Source organism: Bufo gargarizans, unplaced genomic scaffold, assembly GCF_014858855.1.
Source record: "Bufo gargarizans isolate SCDJY-AF-19 unplaced genomic scaffold, ASM1485885v1 fragScaff_scaffold_726_pilon:::fragment_4:::debris, whole genome shotgun sequence".
In the NCBI taxonomy this organism is placed as follows: domain Eukaryota; kingdom Metazoa; phylum Chordata; class Amphibia; order Anura; family Bufonidae; genus Bufo; species Bufo gargarizans.
The window spans coordinates 345139-366237 of NW_025334174.1; the positions used below are offsets into that span (position 1 = coordinate 345139).

The following is a 21099-nucleotide window of genomic DNA, read 5'->3' on the forward strand; positions in this document are numbered from 1 at the left end:
AATATACCCTCCTCCAGTCTGCCCTCTATATGCATTGTATACCCTCCTCCAGACCTCCCTCTATATACATTATATACCCTCATTATGTACTCAGCCAGCGGCGGAGAGGAGGGCTTGCGTGTCTCCCTTGGCATTGGCTCACCAGGAAATTTCTTTGTAAGGTCTATGGCTAATCCGCCCCTGTTATTTACCCTCCCCAGTCCTTCCTCTTATATACATTCTAAATAGTGTTGAGCGAATCGAGCTTCGAATCCAAGAGCCAAAGTAGATTAGTTTAAAACTTCTCTTGAATGCCGTACAGAGATCCGAAGTTGGCTTTGGTACCGAGGTATTCACCGAATTCACATCCAAGTTATCCAAGTCTCGTGGGAGCCCATACATTTGAATTTCGCTTCACCAGTGGCTATACATTTTAATGCTGTATGGAGACAGATCTCCGTACAGCATTTAAATGAAGTTTTGAACAAATCTACTTCGTATCTTTGATCTGTTTTTCCATCTCCGTTTCTCTGTTCCGTGGTCCGCAAAAAATATATAACCTGTCCTATTGTTGTCCGTTTTGCGGACAAGAATAGGCAGTTATATCAATGGCTGTCCATGGCGTTCCGCAAATTGCAGAATGCACACGGACGTCATCCGTGTTTTGCGGATCCGTAATTTGCAGACTGCAAAACACCCAACGGTTGTGTGCATGTAGTGTAAGACGTATGATTCTTGAGATATTCCCCAAAAATTTATTGGCTAATAGGAGCGTGTAGATACTTCACTGATATCCTAACTGCCAAACACATGGTCACATGACCACATGCAGAGGTCGCAATAACGCCTGTACAAGCGTCATAGACACCTGTTCAGGCAATTTTATGCTTCAAAAAAAGGCTAATGCGTATGAATACGCATTAAGGCTTTTCATGTAGTTAACCAGCGCACTGCACGATGTGAATCTCATGGGCAGCAGAGCAATACTGCCGAAAAGAATGAAGTTTGAATAAGAATGAAGTTGAGGCAACAACTGGTTCACCCCAAAGACCCAACGCCTAAACACAAGATGGACAACATTGTGTACGCAGTCCAGTGCAATGAGGAATGCTCAGAACTGTATATCGGCGAAACAAAACAACAACTCCATCATCGTATGGCTCAGCATAGAAGAGCCAAAACCTTTGGTCAAGATTCAGCCGTGTACTTACATCTAAAAGGAACAGGTCACACCTTTTGAAGACAGTCAAGTACGTGTTTTGGATAAGGAGGCCGATTGGTACAAACGAGGCGTGAAGGAGGCCATCTACGTAAAAATGGAGAAGCCAAGCTTGAATAGAGGTGGGGGGGTTAGACATCTATTGTCTGCCACATACAATGCTGTCTTGACACCTTTTTCTGGGAAGTCTTTATCACCTACTGACTCCAATTAGGATAATGGAATCAACACATTTGACCCAATGCTGGGTATAATTGCCAGATGTGGATTCAGTTACATATTTATTCCCAGAATTTTTGTACAATCACTCAGAATTGAGAAAGCTCGGAAGAACAAGTGAAACGTTTTCAAGAAATCTACAGTACGTCCAGTTGCCTTGATTTATTATTTACAGATATGAAGTTTGAATATATCCAAATTAGCCTCTAGGAACAATCGTGGTGTTGCCATTACCCTTAGAGGCTCTGCTCTTTCTGCAACTTCTGCTTCCTCTGCACTTTGACAGGGCCAGGTGTGATCATGTTTATACTGTCTGGCTCTGTCAATCAAATTGCAAAGGGTGTGGCAGTTGTAGAGAGAGCAGAGCCAATAGGTGTAACAGCAATGGCACTCTTAAACAAGTCCCAGTGAAATGGACCAAGAAACAACAAACCTCAATAATAGCCAGACTTGGAGCAAGAAGTCCAGATTACTTGACATGTGACATCTAATTAAATATGGATATTAAAATAGACATATGAATTGTCCAGATCTCACCGAATTGAATGCTATAGCAGCGCTCTAGATGGCCACCAAAATGGTCTTAGTCTTGTCTCCATATGCGTCTGGACTGCCGCCGCGCCACAGCTGAGTGCTGCAGTGTGGTACGGGAGAACATAGCTCCCTGCCCCGCCGCTGATCACTGCCATAGGCTTCAGGCCTAGTATGTAGTAAAATCCCTGTGTAGGCGGCCCTAATTACTGCCTCACCATCCCGGCCCGTACCATCTTCGAGCAAGCTTCGGCGAAAAGACACAAGTGAGTATTAACTTAGTGTTATTTGTTTTTTTATGTGTGTGTGTGCCAACTTTGGGGGACATTACTGGGGGGCACAGGAGGACATATTACTGAAGGGACAGAGGGCTCAAATTACTAAATGGGCAGTGTGAGGGCAAATTACTATATGGGGTAGTGTGGGGCAAATTACTATATGGGGTAGTGTGGGGGGATTACTGTGTGGAGGCAAATTACTACTGTGGGGGAAATTACTGTGTGGGGTACATTGCTATTGGGGAAGAACTGTAGGTGCATTTCTGTTACAGGGACATATTGGGGGACAGTATTTTGGGGGACACTATACAGGCATTATTACCTGGAGCACAGTATAGGGTGGTATTATTACTGGGGGCACTCTAGGGGGCATTATAATTGCTGTAGACTTTATAGGGATGTTTGGGGTAATTTATCAAACTGGGGTAAATTAGAGCTGGCTTAGTTGCCCCTAGCAACCAGTCAGATCCCACCTTTCATTTTTGACAGCTCCTTTGGAAAATGAAAGGTGAAATCTGGTTGCTATGAGCAACTAAGCCAGTTCTACTTTACACCAGTTTGATAAATTATGTCTACTGGGTCACTATTAGGAAGGGGGACAATAACTGGGCTTGGAAACTAGGGAAGAAACAGGTCACCTCCTAGACAACCCTAATCCGGGCCTTGACTACCTATCGATTTGAATAAACCTTGAAGGTAGGAATATTCATATGCAGGATATCTAGGCCCTGATTTCCCTATAAGGCCCTGGAATAAGTTTAGGACCAGAGACAACCCATTCCTCCCCAGATGGACGACTGGAAGTCTCTGTCTCAGGCCCAGATACAACAGGGAATATAACAAATGCAAACAAACGCAACACTTAACTTCTGTAGAGATGGAAAACCAGAGACGACCTCACACCAGCTCAGCCAAACCCAAGTGAAGCTATCTACCGCATAGTCAGAAGGGTGGGGTCAGACTATAAAGGGTAGAAGTGATGACCACTAAGCAACAGCTGAGAAAAGAGAAGTGGTCATTAACCCTATCAGACACCACATCAGAGGGAATGCCATGTAGTTTCATTATGTTATCGACAAACAACTGTGCAAGAGTTTTGCCATTTAGGTAGAGCAGGCAATGCTATAAAATGCACCATTTTGCTAAACCGATCAACTACCACCAGGATCACGTTTTTCCCCGAAGAATTCGGTAAATCTGTGATAAAGTCCATGGACAAATGCGTCCAAGGTCTGGAGGGGATGGGTAACGGAATAAAAGATCCAGAAGGCTGAGTATGTGTCACCTTAGAATGAGCACAGGTACAACAGGCTAACTCATAGTCCTCAACACACTTGCGCAGCCCCGGCCACCAAAATCTGGGCAAGATGAGATCAACAGTGGATATACTCCCAGGGTGTCCAGCCAAGACAGTACAGTGTTCCTCAAATACTTCTGAAGGAACAAACAATTTCCCTGGAGGACAAGAGTCTGGTGCATCCTCTTGGGCCTCCAACACCTTAGCCTCAAGATCAGGATATAGGGCAGATATGACTACCCCTTCAGACAGAATAGGACTAGGATGTTTAGAATCACCCCATCCCCCCAGGAAAGCTGCGCGACAAAGCTTCCTCCTTGACTTTCTTAACCCAAGGACGGTAGGTGACAAACAGCGACCATCTGGCCTGCCTTGGTTGGATTCAATCGTTTAGCCGATTTCAAGGTAAGACAGATTTTTGTGATCAGTAATACTGTAATAGGATGAATTGCTCCTTCCAACCAATGGTGCCATTCTTCAAAAGCCAACATAATGGCCAGCAATTCCCTTTTACCCACGTTATAATTTCTTTCAGCAGTCCTTTACTAGGTGAAGAACCTTGCGACAAAACTGCTCCCATCCCTAACTTGGATGTGTCAACTTCTACAATAAATGGCTGAGACACGTCCGGTTGCACCAGAATTGGGGCTGAATCAAAACATTCCTTCACAGCAGAAAAGGCTTGTAATGCCGCCTCAGACCAAACAGAGAAATCAACCCCCTTCCTAGTCATGTCTGTTAAAGGTTTAACCACAGTTGAATAGTTCAAGATGAATTTACGGTAGTCGTTGGTGAATCCCAAAAACGGCATAAGTGCTTTCCGATTTTCGGTTTGATCCGAGTCCAACATGGCACAGGCTTTCTCGGGATCCATACGAAAACCTGAGGATGAGAGCAGTTAACCCAGGAATTGCACTTCCTGAACAGCAAAAACGCATGTTCTCGTACTTTTTTCCATTGGGGGACACAGACCATTTGGATACTCCTGCTCCTTCTCTGGCGGCATATCATGTCTCTGAGCGGCGCCGCTTTATCTCACAAGCAGCGCACTTCCCCCTCCGATCTCCGCTTCTCTGGGCTTGCCATCCCCCTTGCTGGGGATGCCTTACTTTAGTTTATTCCATGCTGAGCGGCGCCGGGGGCCATTTTATTTCCCTTCTTTAAACAGAGCGGAGCGCACGCTCTTTTTACGCTCCTATGATGCGATCGGAGGCCGGAGCCTAATCGCGACCGGGGGGGGGGGGGGGGGGTGGAGCCTAATCGGCGCTCCGGCTCCTTCCTGCTGCTGCTGAGAAGCGTCTCACACTGAACGGCTGCTCCCCCGCTCCTCTCTGGATTGGTTGCTTGTGCTCTTGCCTGAGCGGTAGGATTTTTTCTCTCTGTACTGATTCCAGTCACTTTTGTGAAGAGACCATCATGCCTAAGCCTAAGTCCGGTAAGACCTCTTCTCAGACCCCAATTGGGTCCTGTATGGAGTGCTCCCACTTTCGGTCACTGGTGCCTGTGCCTCCTGCCCTGCCCCTGGACAGAATCACCTTTCTCCCCCTTCTCTTGCCCAGTCCAGCCCCCCGGTCACTGAGGAGCCCGCGACATCTGCCATGTCCAGCGTGACCGCTGATTTAGCCCTGTTCGCCAAGGCAGCCATGTCTTTTATGGAACATATGTCCGTTTCCAATCCTGCGGCGCCAACCACTCCGTCCTCTCACAGTGGTTCCTGCAGAGGACGCCTGACTACTAAGAGGCAGCGTGAGCGACAGCATCCCTCTTCGGATGACTCCGCTTCTCCACCTCAGCTAGAAGCTTGCTCAGACTCCTCCCCCCCCCCAGGGAGCGCAGGTCTGAAGGGGAATTGTCCGGCTCGGACAATTCCGCCAAAGCTCTCCACCATGGTGGCTGATCTAGTAGCAGCTGTCCGTGACACCTTTAATCTCCAAGGGGATTCTCCTCCTTCCACTAGGAGGGAGTTCGCCCTTTTTCCTCCCAAAAAACTGGAGGCTGCTGTCTTTCCGGTTCATTAAGAATTTTCCGCTGTCATAGCCAGGACATGGAACCGTCCTAATCAGAAGTTTTCCGCCACAAAACCCATGGATACTCTCTCTATCCTTTTCTGGCGGACAGCATGGAGAAGTGGTCTTCTCCCCCTAGGGTGGACCCCCCCCCACCCGGTAGCCAGGTTGGCCAAAAACGGCCCTCCCTGTCCTGGACGGCTCCTCTCTGCAGGACGCTGTGGACAGGCGCCTAGATTCTCTGGCCAAATCCATATTCTCACTGGCGGGCACATCCCTGTGACCTGCCTTTGCCTCGGCATGGGTGGCCAGAGCTCTCTCAATGTGGCAGCAGCGCCATCACCAGGACCTGGCGGACCAAGATGCATCTGCGGACACATTGAATTTGGTTCTCCAGATGTCTCAGGCCTCCAAATTCCTCTGTGAGGCTTCCATGGACATCGGTTCCCTTTTTGCCTGCATTTCGGCCCTCTGGGTCATTCAACGCAGGGAGGTCTGGTTGAAGCTATGGGACGCTTCCTCTAATTGTTCCCTTGCGTACCTCCCCTTTTGAGGGTTCCAGACTTTTTGGGGCTTAACTGGATGAGTTCATCTCTGCCGCTACTGGGGGCAAGAGCACTCACCTTCCCCAGCCTAGGGCTATGCTCCCCTTTCAGACGAGGACTTCCGGTTGTCGGTACCAGTCCTTTCGCTGCGAACAAGTCGTTGCCTGCTTCCTCTGCAGGAGGGTCACAGGACTCCCGCAAGAAGCCCTCTTTCAAACCCCAGCCTACCTGGCGCCCGAGGTCACAGTCGACCCGCCCTGCCGCTCCCAAGCAATCTTCTGCATGAAGGGGCGTCCCACTCCTCGTGGTGGGGGGCCGCCTGCTTTCTTATCAGCAGGTTTGGAGGGCTCATGTTCAGGACTCATTGGCTCTAGAGATTGTAACGTCTGGTTACAAGATAGGGTTCGCCCCAGACCACCGGAACGTTTTTTTTCCTCTTGCGTTTTGGGGGATCCGACCAGAGCCTCAGACCTCTTACGGGCAGTTTCTTTCCTTCTGGACCGGGGGGTTATTACCCCCGTTCATCCAGAGGAACAGGGCACAGGTTTTTATTCAAACCTGTTCGTGGTCCCAAAGAAAGAGGGGTCGGTGCATCCGATCCTGGACCTAAAACTGCTCAACAAATCTCGACTGGTGCGGAGATTTTGAATGGAATCCCCCCGCTCCGTTATTGTTTCTCTTCTTGCAGGGGAGTTCCTTGCATCCGTGGACATCCAGGACGCTTATCTGCATGTTCCGATCGCAGAATCTCACCAACGATTCCTGCGCTTCGCCATTGGGGCTCGTCTCTATCAGTTTGTCGCTCTTTCCTTTCGGGTTGGCAACCATCCCTCGGGTCTTTACCAAGATCCTGGCACAGATCATGGCGCTTCTTCGTACCAGGGGCATTCCTTTGCTGCCCTATCTGGACAATATCCTGATAAAAGCCCCCTCGCTTCCGCAGGCCGAGGACAGCGTCCGGATCACTGTTCAGACTCTGGAACAGTTCAGCTGGATAATCAATTTCCCAAAGTCCTCTCTCCTCCCATCCCAGAAGCTCCCCTTCCTGGGAATGATTTTGGAAACTTTGTCCGCCAGAGTGTTCCTGCCACCCTACAAGTTCTCCCAGATCCAGGGGGCAGTGTCTCATCTACTGCGCTCCCAGTTCCTCTCCATACGGGAATTCATGCGGGTCCTGGGTCTTATGGTGGCTTCTTTCGAGGCCGTTCCATATGCCCAGTTTCACACTTGCTTGTTACAACAGAAGATCCTTTCCCTCTGGGACAAAACCTCTCGGGGTCTAGACGATCGCATCCGCTTGTCTCAGCGGGTTCGGGCAGCTCTCCGTTGGTGGCTATCCCCATTGAACCTGAGGTTGGGGAGATCCTTTCTCCCTTTCTCCTGGACGGTCGTCACCACCGATGCCAGCCTCCTGGGTTGGGGCGGCGTTCTCCAGTCTTGCACGGTTCAAGGGATTTGGTCGGCGGCAGAGTCTCACCTTCCAATCAACATTCTGTTTTAGGTGAAGAAAATGGTCTAAACAGCTAGGAATCTGGCTTACATTTAGAAGCGGCACTGGATGCGCAGGTTCATTCATGGGAAGCAGGAAAGCCCTGTATATACAGTAGATTAGAAGCAGAAGACACTCCGTAGATGGAAGGTGCAAGCTGTATCATTCAGCAGGCACCTGGTCGCAGTGAGGGGGAACAGCGATCGTTCTGATTGCAGCATCTGTGAATCAGAGCCCCGCCCCCCGCAGTGAAATTGTGGGGCTCCGACTGGCTACAATGGCAGCCTTGACTCTGCTGAAGCCTTCCAGGTCTGCCATGGTAAGCTCCGTGCTGAACTATGCACGAGACATAGCTCAGCAGGGTCGCATCTGGTTTTATAATGATAGCGGGGCCTGTGCAGTGACTGTATTCTACTACACGGCCCCGCTCACTGTATATAATTGTATCTGTAATTGTAGGCATTGTTAATGTATACAAATACTGGGTAATCAGCACCTGTATTACGGTACTTACAAGCGCTTGGTAGCAGAGAGGAGGCAGGACGGGCGCTCGGCGTGAGGCACTACGTCATGCGCCCACACTGCCTGCTTCATTCATAAAGTGGGAGGCGCAAGCGCGTGACGCACGCTGCCAGCGCCCGTCCTCCCGGCCTGCCTCCTCCCTCCTCTCTGCTACCGAGCGCTTGTAAGTACTGTAATACAGATGCTGATTTGTATACATTAATAAAGCCTACAATTACAGATACGATTATATACAGTGAGCGGGGCCCGTGTAGTAGAATACAGTAACTGCACGGGCCCCGCTGTCATTATAAAAGCAGATGCCGGCCCCCAGCCCCTCCTCCCAGTTAGCTGATACACCCGCGGCTCGGCATCGCTGAGCGACTTATCATTGAAAATTCAGCAAAATGCAGCATTTGCTCCATAAGACGCATTGCTATTTTCCCCCCACTTTTGGGGGAGGGGGGGGGGGGGTGTCTTATAGGCCAAAAAATAGGGTAACTATTCACAATTTTTTTTGTCATCTTTTCCCACCACAAAATGTTTTATAGCAGTGACAAAAAGTTGTAGATACCACAAAAATGATACCAATAAAAACTATGGTTCGTTATGAAAAAAAAAGCCACCATACAGCTCAGTAGACCAAAATATAAAATAGTTATGGCAGAAAATGGCTATGCAAATTATTTTTTTTATATTTTGTATTTTACATTTTTTTTCAAAAGTTATTATTTTAATAGTAATTAAACAAAATTAAAAACTATACAAGTTTGGTATTGCCATAATTGTATTGAGCCGCAGAATAAGGACATCATGTCTTTTGTAGTGCACAGTGAACGCCGTATTGTCAAAACCCCCAAAACCTTGGCGGAATTGTGTTTCTTTTTCAATTTTACCCCACAAAGATTTTTTTTCCTGTTTTCCAATACAAGACATGGTAATTTAAATGGTGGCATTAGAAAATAAGCTCACATCTGGCCATGTGAAGGGAAAAATAAAAAAAGTTATGACTATCGGAACATGGGGAGGAAAAATAAAAAATAATAAATGGGCTCGGTCTGTATGCCAAGGTATGTGGCACGGGGGAAACCTCTGTAAGCTGTACATCGAACAATATGATATTAACAGCATATGCTGTAACTTGAAGCACCCATAGTTCTTCCATAGGTGTAGATTATTTGATTTCACTACAACAGCCATGTTACATAAAAACAAGGGGATTATTGGACTTAGTTTTCCAATATTAATGTTCTTCCAGAAAGCTGATCGGCGTGAGAAGAGGCGTCTTCTAGATGCTCAGCGAGGGAAGTGCAGAGTCCGCCTTGGCTCTCATCTTGACGAGTGGTGTGTCCTGAAAGATCATTTGGGGTTTTCTCTGCACTCTCAGCTTGCAAAGTTTTTGCTGAACAGGTCAGTATAGAGCATGGGCATTGCACCATATTTTGCCATTCGTTCCATTGCACAATGCTGTTTCATACTTGACTTCACAGTTGGTCATTGATTTCTGATGTGATAACACTTGCTTTATTGTTCACAGTTACAGGACAACTACCAGCCCTAAATCTCCAGGTGAGATTTGTTTTTCTGTTCTGAAATTACTATTGCTAACCTAGAAACCCATTAAAATTAAAAACAATATGCAAATGTTATATGCACCTTTTTAAAAGAAACCTGTCAGCATGAAAATGCAGTGTAATCTGCCAGAAGCAGTTTATAAAGCAGGAGCTAAGCAGATTGTTTTATGGGATGAGATTCAGTATACATTGTTATTTATACATTTAAATTAGTAACATAGTTTATAAGGCTGAAAAAATACATCTGTCCATCTAGTTCAGCCTGTTATCCTGCAAGTTGATCCAGAGAAATGCAAAAAAATACCCCAAAAAGTCCTGTAAGGTAGAAGCCAAATTCCTTCCCGACTCTAATCGGGCAATCCGAATAATTCCCTGGATCAACAACCCATTTCTAGTAACTATAGCCTGTAATATTATTGCACTCCAGAAATACATCCATGCCCCTCTTAAACTCTTTTAATGAACTCACCATCACCACCTCCCCATGCAGAGAGTTCCATAGTCTCACTGCTCTTACCGTAAAGAATCCTCTTCTATGTTTGTATACAAACCTTTCCTCCAGACGCAGAGGATGACCCCTCGTCACAGTTAGTCCTGGGGATAAATATATGATGGGAGAGATCTCTGTAATGACCCCTGACATTCTGAGCATTGAAGTAATGGAGGCGGTCCTATTAGTGATTGACAGCTCTCTCTGTATATACAGTCATAGAGGGAAGGCTGTCAATTATTTATAGGACCTCCTGCTTGACTTCAAAGCCCAGACTAAGCAGCCATTTAAATGTATAAATTACAAGTTTTACGGAATCTTTTCCAATAAACTATATATCAATCTGCTCAGCTCCTCCTGCTCTATAACATGCTGTTCAAATACAGTTTTCAATGCGACAGGTTCCCTTTTAATAGTCACCTAAATGACTAGATGCCATTCTTATGCTTGAAGAGAACTTGTCAAAACTAAATGCAGTGCAATGTGCAGGTAAAATGTTATCGAGCGAAAGAGTTCAGCAGATTGATTGATTTTAGTTTTTTGGGAAACTTGTAATTTTATGCATATAAATCTCTGTTCTTTCTGAGAGACAGAGATAAATCATTCAGGACTTTTCCACCTTTAATGTGACCTCTAAAACTGTACAACTCCATTGAAAAACAAACTGAAATCTTTTAGGTGGAGGGAAGAAAAAAAAAAAAAACTAAAATAATGTGGTTGCATAAGTGTGCACACCCTCTGATAACTGGGGATGTAGCTGTATTCAGAATTAAAGGGGTATTCCCATCTTCTTCATCATATTTGATTAAATGATATACCCCCTGTGAACATTTTTATAAATATATATAGCATTAAAAAAATCCTACTGTTCTATGTAAAATCAAATTCTCCAAATCCATTGTTGATCTTCGCTGCCCATGGATATGGCCACCGCTCGCCGGCTGCATCCATGGGCCGCGCTTGCGCAGAAGAACTTCGATCCAGTGGCCACACCTCTATTGCAAGCACGAACGTGCACGGCTCCGGGCGGCCGCGCATACGCAGATCTATATTCCTTTGTGCCGCGGCTCCATTCTAAACGCACCACAAATAATTATAGATCAGTGCATCGGCTGCCCGAACAGTTCGGGAGAATAGTGTAGGAGGAGGAGGGGAGCTGTCCGGGCTTTCAGAGTTCAGCAGCGCAGCCCGTATCTCCTCAGTGAATGGTGAGGAGATCGGGGCTGCGCTGCTGTGTATAACTGTGCCCTTCCCCCGGACTTCTTTTGATTTCAGGATGGCAGAGCGGAACCCCATGCTGGGACCGCTGTATGGAAGGGGTAGCTCCCTCCACCATCAGCCCCGATGGTTACCATGGCAACAGGACGTCTTCACAGGCATCCCGCTTGCCATGGTTTCTCTAAGCCTGATCAGGCTCCTGCTAAAGGCACGAGGCTGACCAGGCTAAGTGTAATAGAAAATACACTGCAGTACACTATACAGTGTATTATAGAGGCATCAGACCCACTGGATCTTCAAGATCTTTCAAGTCAAAAAAGTGAAAAAAAAAAAAATAATCAAACATTTTCCCATATACACACTTTTATAATTCAGTAAAAATTTTGAAAATAAAATACCCTAAACATGTTTGGAATCGCCTCGTCCGTAACGACCGGCTCTATAGAAATGTCTCATGACCTAACCCCTCATGTGAATACTGTAAAATAATAAAAATAAAAACCGTGCCAAAAAGAAATTTATTTTTTTTCTTTGGTCGCCTACTATCACAAAAAGTGCGACACAAAGCGATCAAAAGGGCGTATGCCTCCTAAAATAGTAGCAATCAAACCGTCACCTCATCCGGCAAAATATGAGCCCCTCTCTAAGACAATCGATTAAAAAATGAGAAAATATGACCTGCTGTATAGAAATAGGCAGCCTGACGCGCTCTTTTATGAGGTAATAAATTGCCATAGAAGCCAAGAGGAAGCTTTTTTGGCCTCCATCAGGTGAATACAGGCCTATGGCTACATACGCCAACTGCATCCACTGACTGCAGTGTGAATGCAGGTTTATCAACACTGGTGCATGGTACAGAGCAGCACTTCATAAATACAGAATTTTGTCCATTTACAGATTATTGACACATAATTTTTCAGTTACCTGCGTAAAAGGACATGAATAAGAGTAGGTTCACACATTTTTGGAGGAGGTTTTGAGGCAAATTTTTCTGCAGTTTTTTCATTCAAAACCAGAAGTGGGTTCAAAACGAATCAGAAATGTAAAAGAAGGAATCCATGTCGCCTTCCTTCTGGATTCACTTCGGGCGTTGGCTGAAAAATCTGAAGGGAAATCTGCCTCAAAACCTGCTTCAAAAAACCTCAGTGTGAACCTACCCTTACGGCTCATGCACAAGAAAGTATTTTTTGTCAGTGTCCGTTGCGCATATATATAATATAATTTATTTTATTTTTTTCGCCCGTATATGGAACTAATATACACTCACCTAAAGAATTATTGGGAACACCATACTAATACAGTGTTGGACCTCCTTTTGCCTTCAGAACTGCCTTAATTCTACATGGCATTGATTCAACAAGGTGCTGATAGCATTCTTTAGACATGTTGGCCCATATTGATAGGATAGCATCTTGCAGTTGATGGAGATTTGAGGGATGCACATCCAGGGCACGAAGCTCCCGTTCCACCACATCCCAAAGATGGTCTATTGGGTTGAGATCTGGTGACTGTGGGGGCCATTTTAGTACAGTGAACTCATTGTCATGTTCAAGAAACCAATTTGAAATGATTCGAGCTTTGTGACATGGTGCATTATCCTGCTGGAAGTAGCCATCAGAGGATGGGTACATGGTGGTCATGAAGGGATGGACATGGTCAGAAACAATGCTCAGGTAGCCCGTGGCATTTAAACGATGGCCATTTGGCACTAAGGGGCCTAAAGTGTGCCCAGAAAACATCCCCCACACCATTACACCACCACCACCACCAGCCTGCACAGTGGTAACAAGGCATGATGGATACATGTTCTCATTCTGTTTACGCCAAATTCGGACTCTACCATTTGAATGTCTCAACAGAAATTGAGACTCCTCAGACCAGGCAACATTTTTCCAGTTTTCAACAGTCCGATTTTGGTGAGCTTGTGCAAATTGTAGCCTCTTTTTGCTATTTGTAGTGGAGATGAGTGGTACCCGGTGGGGTCTTCTGCTGTCATAGCCCACCTTTCTTTCCCATTCTGACAGTCAGTTTGGAGTTCAGGAGATTGTCTTGACCAGGACCGCAACCCTACATGCATTGAAGCAACTGCAATGTGATTGGTTGACTAGATAATCACATTAATGAGAAATAGAACAGGTGTTCCTAATAATTCTTTAGGTGAGTGTGTGTATGTGTGTGTGTGTATATATATGTATGTATGTGTGTATATATATATATATATATATATATACACTCACCTAAAGAATTATTAGGAACACCATACTAATACGGTGTTAGACCCCCTTTTGCCTTCAGAACTGCCTTAATTCTACGTGGCATTGATTCAACAAGGTGCTGATAGCATTCTTTAGAAATGTTGGCCCATATTGATAGGATAGCATCTTGCAGTTGATGGAGATTTGAGGGATGCACATCCAGGGCACGAAGCTCCCGTTCCACCACATCCCAAAGATGCTCTATTGGGTTGAGATCTGGTGATTGTGGGGCCATTTTAGTACAGTGAACTCATTGTCATGTTCAAGAAACCAATTTGAAATGATTCAAACTTTGTGACATGGTGCATTATCCTGCTGGAAGTAGCCATCAGAGGATGGGTACATGGTGGTCATAAAGGGGTGGACATGGTCAGAAATAATGCTCAGGTAGCCCGTGGCATTTAAACTATGGCCAATTGGCACTAAGGGGCCTAAAGTGTGCCCAGAAAACATCCCCCACACCATTACACCACCACCAGCCTGCACAGTGGTAACAAGGCATGATGGATACATGTTCTCATTCTGTTTACGCCAAATTCGGACTCTACCATTTGAATGTCTCAACAGAAATCGAGACTCCTCAGACCAGGCAACATTTTTCCAGTCTTCAACGGTCCAATTTTGGTGGGCCCGTGCAAATTGTAGCCTCTTTTTCCTATTTGTAGTGGAGTTGAGTGGTACCCGGTGGGGTCTTCAGTTGTTGTAGCCCACCTTTCTTTCCCATTCTGACATTCAGTTTGGAGTTCAGGAGATTGCCTTGACCAGGACTACAACCCTACATGCATTGAAGCAACTGCCATGCGATTGGTTGACTAGATAATCGCATTAATGAGAAATGGAACAGGTGTTCCTAATAATTCTTTAGGTGAGTGTATGTGTGTGTGTGTGTGTGTGTGTGTATATAATATATATTCTCAGAGCTGTATCTGAACCAGAGTTAAAGTTGGAGAGTGGAAGACAGATGTAGCAGAGCTGTATCTAAAGCGGTTCTGCCACAGTGCTAGAAGGTACTGGCAGAGACAGATGTAGCAGAGCTGATTAAGCTGCTGTTCAGCCACAGTACTAATGGTGCAGGGAATAGACAGATTTAGCAGAGATGTATTTGTGGCAGTTTGGAATCAATGCGGGTGGAAGATAGAATCAGATGTACAGTCGTGGCCAAAAGTTTTGAGAATGACACAAATATTAGTTTTCACAAAGTTTGCTGCTAAACTGCTTTTAGATCTTTGTTTCAGTTGTTTCTGTGATGTAGTGAAATATAATTACACGCACTTCATACGTTCCAAAGGCTTTTATCGACAATTGCATGACATTTATGCAAAGAGTCAGTATTTGCAGTGTTGGCCCTTCTTTTTCAGGACCTCTGCAATTCGACTGGGCATGCTCTCAATCAACTTCTGGGCCAATTCCTGACTGATAGCAACCCATTCTTTCATAATCACTTCTTGGAGTTTATCAGAATTAGTGGGTTTTTGTTTATCCACCCGCCTCTTGAGGATTGACCACAAGTTCTCAATGGGATTAAGATCTGGGGAGTTTCCAGGCCATGGACCCAAAATATCAACGTTTTGGTCCCCGAGCCACTTGGTTATCACTTTTGCCTTATGGCATTTTCGTGCTGGAAAATGCATTGTTCTTCACCAAACTGTTTTTGGATTGTTGGAAGAAGTTGCTGTTGGAGGGTGTTTTGGTACCATTCTTGATTCATGGCTGTGTTTTTGGGCAAAATTGTGAGTGAGCCCACTCCCTTGGATGAGAAGCAACCCCACACATGAATGGTCTCAGGATGCTTTACTGTTGCATGACACAGGACTGATGGTAGCGCTCACCTTTTCTTCTCCGGACAAGCCTTTTTCCTGATGCCCCAGACAATCGGAAAGAGGCTTCATCAGAGAATATGACTTTGCCCCAGTCCTCAGCAGTCCATTCACCATATTTTCTGCAGAAGATTAATCTGTCCCTGATGGGTTTTTTTGGAGAGAAGTGGCTTCTTTGCTGCCCTGCCCTTCTTGACACCAGGCCATCTTCCAAAAGTCTTCGCCTCACTGTGCGTGCAGATGCGCTCGCACCTGCCTGCTGCCATTCCTGAGCAAGCTCTGCACTGGTGGCACTCCGATCCCGCCCTGAATCCTCTTTAGGAGACGATCCTGGCGCTTGCTGGACTTTTTTGGACTCCCTGAAGCCTTCTTAACAAGAATTAAACCTCTTTCCTTGAAGTTCTTGATTATCCTATAAATTGTTGATTGAGGTGCAATCTTAGTAGCCACAAAATCCTTGCCTGTGAAGCCATTTTTATGCAACGCAATGATGGCTGCACGCGTTTCTTTGCAGGTCACCATGGTTAACAATGGAAGAACAATGATTTCAAGCATCACCCTCCTTTTAACAGGTCGTCTGCCATTTTAACCCAATCAGCCTGACATAATCATCTCCAGCCTTGTGCTCGTCAACATTCTCACCTGAGTTAACAAGACGATTAATAAAATGATCTCAGCAGGTCCTTTATTGACAGCAATCAAATGCAGTGGAAAGTTTTTTTGGGGATTAAGTTAATTTTTATGGCAAACAAGGACTATGCAATTTATCTTATCACTCTTCATAACATTCTGGAGTATATGCAAATTGCTATTCTAAAAACTTAACACCTTTAAGGACCCGGCTCATTTTCACCTTAACCCCTTAAGGACCAGGCTCATTTTCACCTTAAGGACCAGGCCATTTTTTGCAAATCTGACCAGTGTCACTTTATGTGGTGATAACTTTAAAAGGCTTTAACTTATCCAGGCCATTCTGAGATTGTTTATTCGGCATATATTGTACTTCATGACACTGGTAAAATGAAGTAAAAATAATATATTTTTATTTATAAAAAAAATACCAAATTTACCAAAAATTGGGAAAAAATTGCAAATTTCCAAATTTCAATTTCTCTACTTCTATAATACATAGTAATACCTCCAAACATATTTATTACTTTACATTCCCCATATGTCTACTTCATGTTTGCATCATTTTGGGAATGATATTTTATATTTTGGGGATGTTACAAGGCTTAGAAGTTTGGAATCAAATCTTGAAATTGTTCTGAACTTTTCAAAAACCCAAGTCACTTTGTGAGGCTTATATAATAGAAACCACCCAAAAATGACACCATTCTAGAAACTACACCCCTCAAGGTTTTCAAAACGGATTTTACAAACTTTGTTAACCCTTTAGGTGTTCCACAAGAATTAATGGAAAATACAGATACAATTTCAATTTTTGTTGGCATATTTTCCATTTTAATAATTTTTTTCCAGTTACAAAGCAAGGGTTAACAGCCAAACGAGACTCAAAATTTATGGCTCTGATTCTGTAGCTTACAGAAACACCCCATATGTGGTCATAAACCACTGTACGGGCACACGACAGGGCGCAGAAGGAAAGGAATACCATACGTTTTTGAAAGGCAGATTTGGCTAGACAGTTTTTTTTTTTTTTTTTTTTACACCATGTCCCATTTGAAGCCCCTCTGATGCACCCCTAGAGTAGAAACTCCATAAAAGTCACTCCATCTAAGAAACTACACCCCTCAAGGTATTCAAAACTGATTTTGCAAACGTCGTTAACCCTTTAGGTGTTCCACAAGAGTTATTGGCAAATAGAGATGACATTTCAGAATTTCAATTTTTGGGCACATTTTCCATTTTACTATTTTCTTACAGTTACAAATCAAGGGTTAACAGCCAAGCAAAACTCATTATTTATGGCCCTGATTCTGTAGTTTACAGAAACACCCCATATGTGGTCGTAAACCACTGTACGGGCACATGGTAGGAGACAGAAGGAAAGGAATGCCATACGGTTTTTGGAAGGCAGATTTTGCTAGACAGTTTTTTTGGACACCATGTTCCATATGAAGCCTCCCTGATTTACCCCTAGAGTAGAAACTCCAAAAAAGTGACCCCATTTTAGAAACTACGGGATAGGGTGGAAGTTTTGTTGGTACTAGTTTAGGGTACATATGATTTTTGGTTGCTCTATATTACACTTTTTTTAGGCAAGGTAACAAGAAATAGCTTTTTTGGCACCTTTTTTTTGTTGTTATTTACAACATTCATCTGACAGGTTAGATCATGTGGTATTTTTATAGAGCAGGTTGTCACGGACGCGGCGATACCTAATATGTATACAATTTTTTTTATTTATGTAAGTTTTACACAATGTTTTCATTTTTGAAACAAAAAATATGTTTTAGTGTCTCCATAGTCTGAGAGCCATAGTTTTTTCAGTTTTTGGGTGATTATCTTGGGTAGGGTATGATTTTTGCGGGATGAGATGACTGTTTGTAAATTCTTTATTTTTCAAGAATTTTCATAGTAAAGGTAACAATGATACTTGACGTAACAATGATACACATACTTCTGGTCAGTTTTATACAATACAATCCAATAGAGCATTTTCGGCATCTCATATTAAGGCACAAGTGTCGGTTACAAGTTATGCGTACTTAAAGTCTACTCCTGAGAATATGAAACAAGACCAGCATAGTACACATAAGCCCGATCCAGGTATGATGTTAATGCATAAAACCTGAGGTGATTCAAGAACATAATCTTAGTTTACCATGGCCTCCTTTAAGAGGAATACCAAAAGGTACATGCATCATGAAATTAAACAAATAAGAAAACTTAGATTAAAGAAAAGTAGAACATAAACAGGAACATGGGTCTCTACTGAGACCTTCCTATTTATGAGTCATTAATATATCTATATTCCTCTGGAAGGATATGTTAAAGGAAAAGTTACGGGTAATTATTGTTTGACAAGTATGGGCCAGTTTATTGTGAGTCAATGATTAGACATATCATATCATGGGCATTTGTGTAGGTACATAGGTAGAGTTAAGAAGGTGAGTAAGAGTGAGAAGACAAACCTACAGGTATATAGGGCAATATCATGCCTGTGAGTCATTGTAAATTAATACACTTTTAGGTATGTGTTTCTTTCTTATAAAATTCTAGCCATGGTTGCCATGTTGATAGAAAGGATCTTCTGCATCCCCTGTCCCAGCCCACCAGTTCCTCCATTAAACAGATTTGGTGGACTTTGTCTATCCATTCCTTCAGGGTTTAAATCTTTCTGTGGTTTCCAAAGCAAAACCAGCTCAGGTGTAAGAGGTAAGGATTTTTTACAAATTTTCTTAATCGTGTCTTCAACACCCCTCCAAAACCCTTTGATTTTATCAAAAAGCCACCAGATGTGGGACATAGTTCCTGATTCCGCCATACACCTCCAGCATTCATCCGTGGGTGTAAGTCTTATGCTATGAAGAAAGCTAGGAGTTCTATACCACCTTGATATAATCTTGTATGAGTTTTCTTGTAAGCGGACACATTTGGAAAACCCGTGTGAATGTCTAAGGATAAAATTAACATCCTCGTCAGTCAAGGACATTTTGAGCTCTCTTTCCCACAAACGCAGAAAGTAAGGTCGGGTATGAGAGATGTCTAAAATGAATTTAGAGTATAGGTGAGACAATATCTTGGGCCGGGGGGAGGAGAGTAATGTATAGTTTTCTACCCAGGTTGGGTCTGGAAGAGTTGCATAGAGTTTCTTAAATTTTCTACATGTGAGAGTGATGTCCATGTCAACAAGGTCTGACCTAATGTGCCTAGAGATGTGCCCTAAAGTATTCTGAAGAAATTCAGATATGTCTGTGGCTTTACTTAGTTCAGAGATTTTAATACTGGAAAGGCTATTCCAAGCTTTGTGAGTTCCACCTATTCTGGGATTAAGAAAAGCCGGCAGAACCGATAAGGGGGCTAATGTAGATAATAGGTTAGCCGAAATATTTAAGTCAACCGAACTTCCACAGTATTGTAGCATGCAACGTGTGATGTCACTAAGTATCTTACTTTTGCTAAGTGTATGGGCTTTAACCCATAAAAGATGTATATTTTCTTCTCCCAGTAAAGCCTTTTCTAAGTCAGCATATAAAGCAATGTTATTTAATCTAGATAGGTCCATCCACCTTTCTAGCTGGATGGCATGTAAATAGGTTTTAACATCAGGCAGTGATAAACCTCCATTTGTTCTTTTCCTTATGATAAGGGGATAAGCCAACCGTGATCTTTTGTTTTGCCAAAGATATGTGGTAAATAGGCTACGTAGATCTGAGAGAAACTTGAAGATTTTTCCTGCCAATCCAGGAAAGAAAAGGGAGTTTAACTGAGTTCAGGAAAGTTTTAACTTTAGAGAAAAGTGGTACATAATTAAGCCTAAAGAGTTTTTTTGGGGTTTGCTGGTAACATGATGCCTAGGTGTTTGATAGCCTCCCTTGGCCATTGAAAGGAAGTATGGGATTTAATCTCCTCCATATGCTGTGTGTTGCCAGAAATAATTAATATCTCTGATTTATCATAGTTGACCTTAAAGTTTGAGATATCACCATATTCCATTAAGATCTTCAGGATTTCCGGGATAGCTTCTTTGGGGTTGGTTATGAATAATAACAAATCGTCAGCAAAGGCTGCTGAAGAGTGGGTTCTCCCCTTGACGTGTAGACCTCTGATAACCTAAGAAGACCTGATCTTTTGCAAAAGCAATTCTAGGGTTAATATGAACAAGGTCGGGGACAGGGGGCAGCCCTGTCTCGTCCCATTCAAAATATTAAATGGGGGAGACAGCATGCCATTAACCAAAACTCTAGCTGATGGGCCACGGTACAGTGAGAAAATTGCGTCTATGAGCTCAGGTGGGAAGCCAAAGTGCCGCAGAGCTCCCTCCATAAAAGCGTAATTTTTGCGTAATAATTAGCATGGAGAGCTCTGCTAATGTTATGCTTTCCTTCTCTGCCCTTGACAAAGCCAACTTGTTCTTAATTTATTAATTTTGGGAGGAGCCCTGCGACACGACGGCTCAGCAGCTTAGCCCAGAGCTTAACATCTACGTTAAGAAGGGAAATTGGCCTATAGCTACGCTACTACATTTGGTAGGATCTTTCCCTTCTTTGGGATTATTAAAATATGGGCCATAAGTGATTGTGGGGGGAGTGAGCCTCCTTTTTAATAAAAAGTTACACATATTTGTAAAAAAAAGATTTTTGGAATTTCCTGTAATATATAACAGGGAGTCCATCTGGGCCTGGGCATTTCCAGGGGGGGGGGGGGGGGGACACTTGCCAATGTTTCAGTAACTTCGTTTACTGTTATTGGCGCCAGTAATACATTTCTGTCGTTTTTTCGGTTAAATTCGTAACCTGAACTGACTAAAGGAATGAATCTATTTTTCCGGCTGTTTGGGAAGGGTCATCTTGTTTTAAATTGTAAAGTTGTTAGTAGAAATTGGCGAAATCTTTGGCTATGGATGGTGTGTTGGATACAGTAAGCCCTTTATCAGTTTTTATGCTCTGTATAAATGCTTTTTCTCTTTGTCCCTTTATCATTTGTGTGAGGAGTTTTGAGCCTCTGTTGCCATGAAGATATAGTTTGAACTTGGCTACTCTGAGGGCTTTGGC

The 21099-nt window shown here is 43.8% G+C and overlaps 1 protein-coding gene across 4 annotated transcripts in view; it reads left to right on the forward strand.

The window, feature by feature from the left end:
• LOC122922805 (zinc finger protein 692-like) overlaps positions 1-21099 on the forward strand; it is a 405840-nt gene that overhangs the window by 52031 nt on the left and 332710 nt on the right. For all 4 annotated transcript variants that reach the window (XM_044273542.1, XM_044273545.1, XM_044273543.1 and 1 more), the window contains exons 2-3: positions 9323-9474; positions 9602-9633. In XM_044273542.1, coding sequence (XP_044129477.1) covers positions 9323-9474; positions 9602-9633 — 184 coding nt within the window. The remainder of the gene's footprint in view (positions 1-9322; positions 9475-9601; positions 9634-21099) is intronic.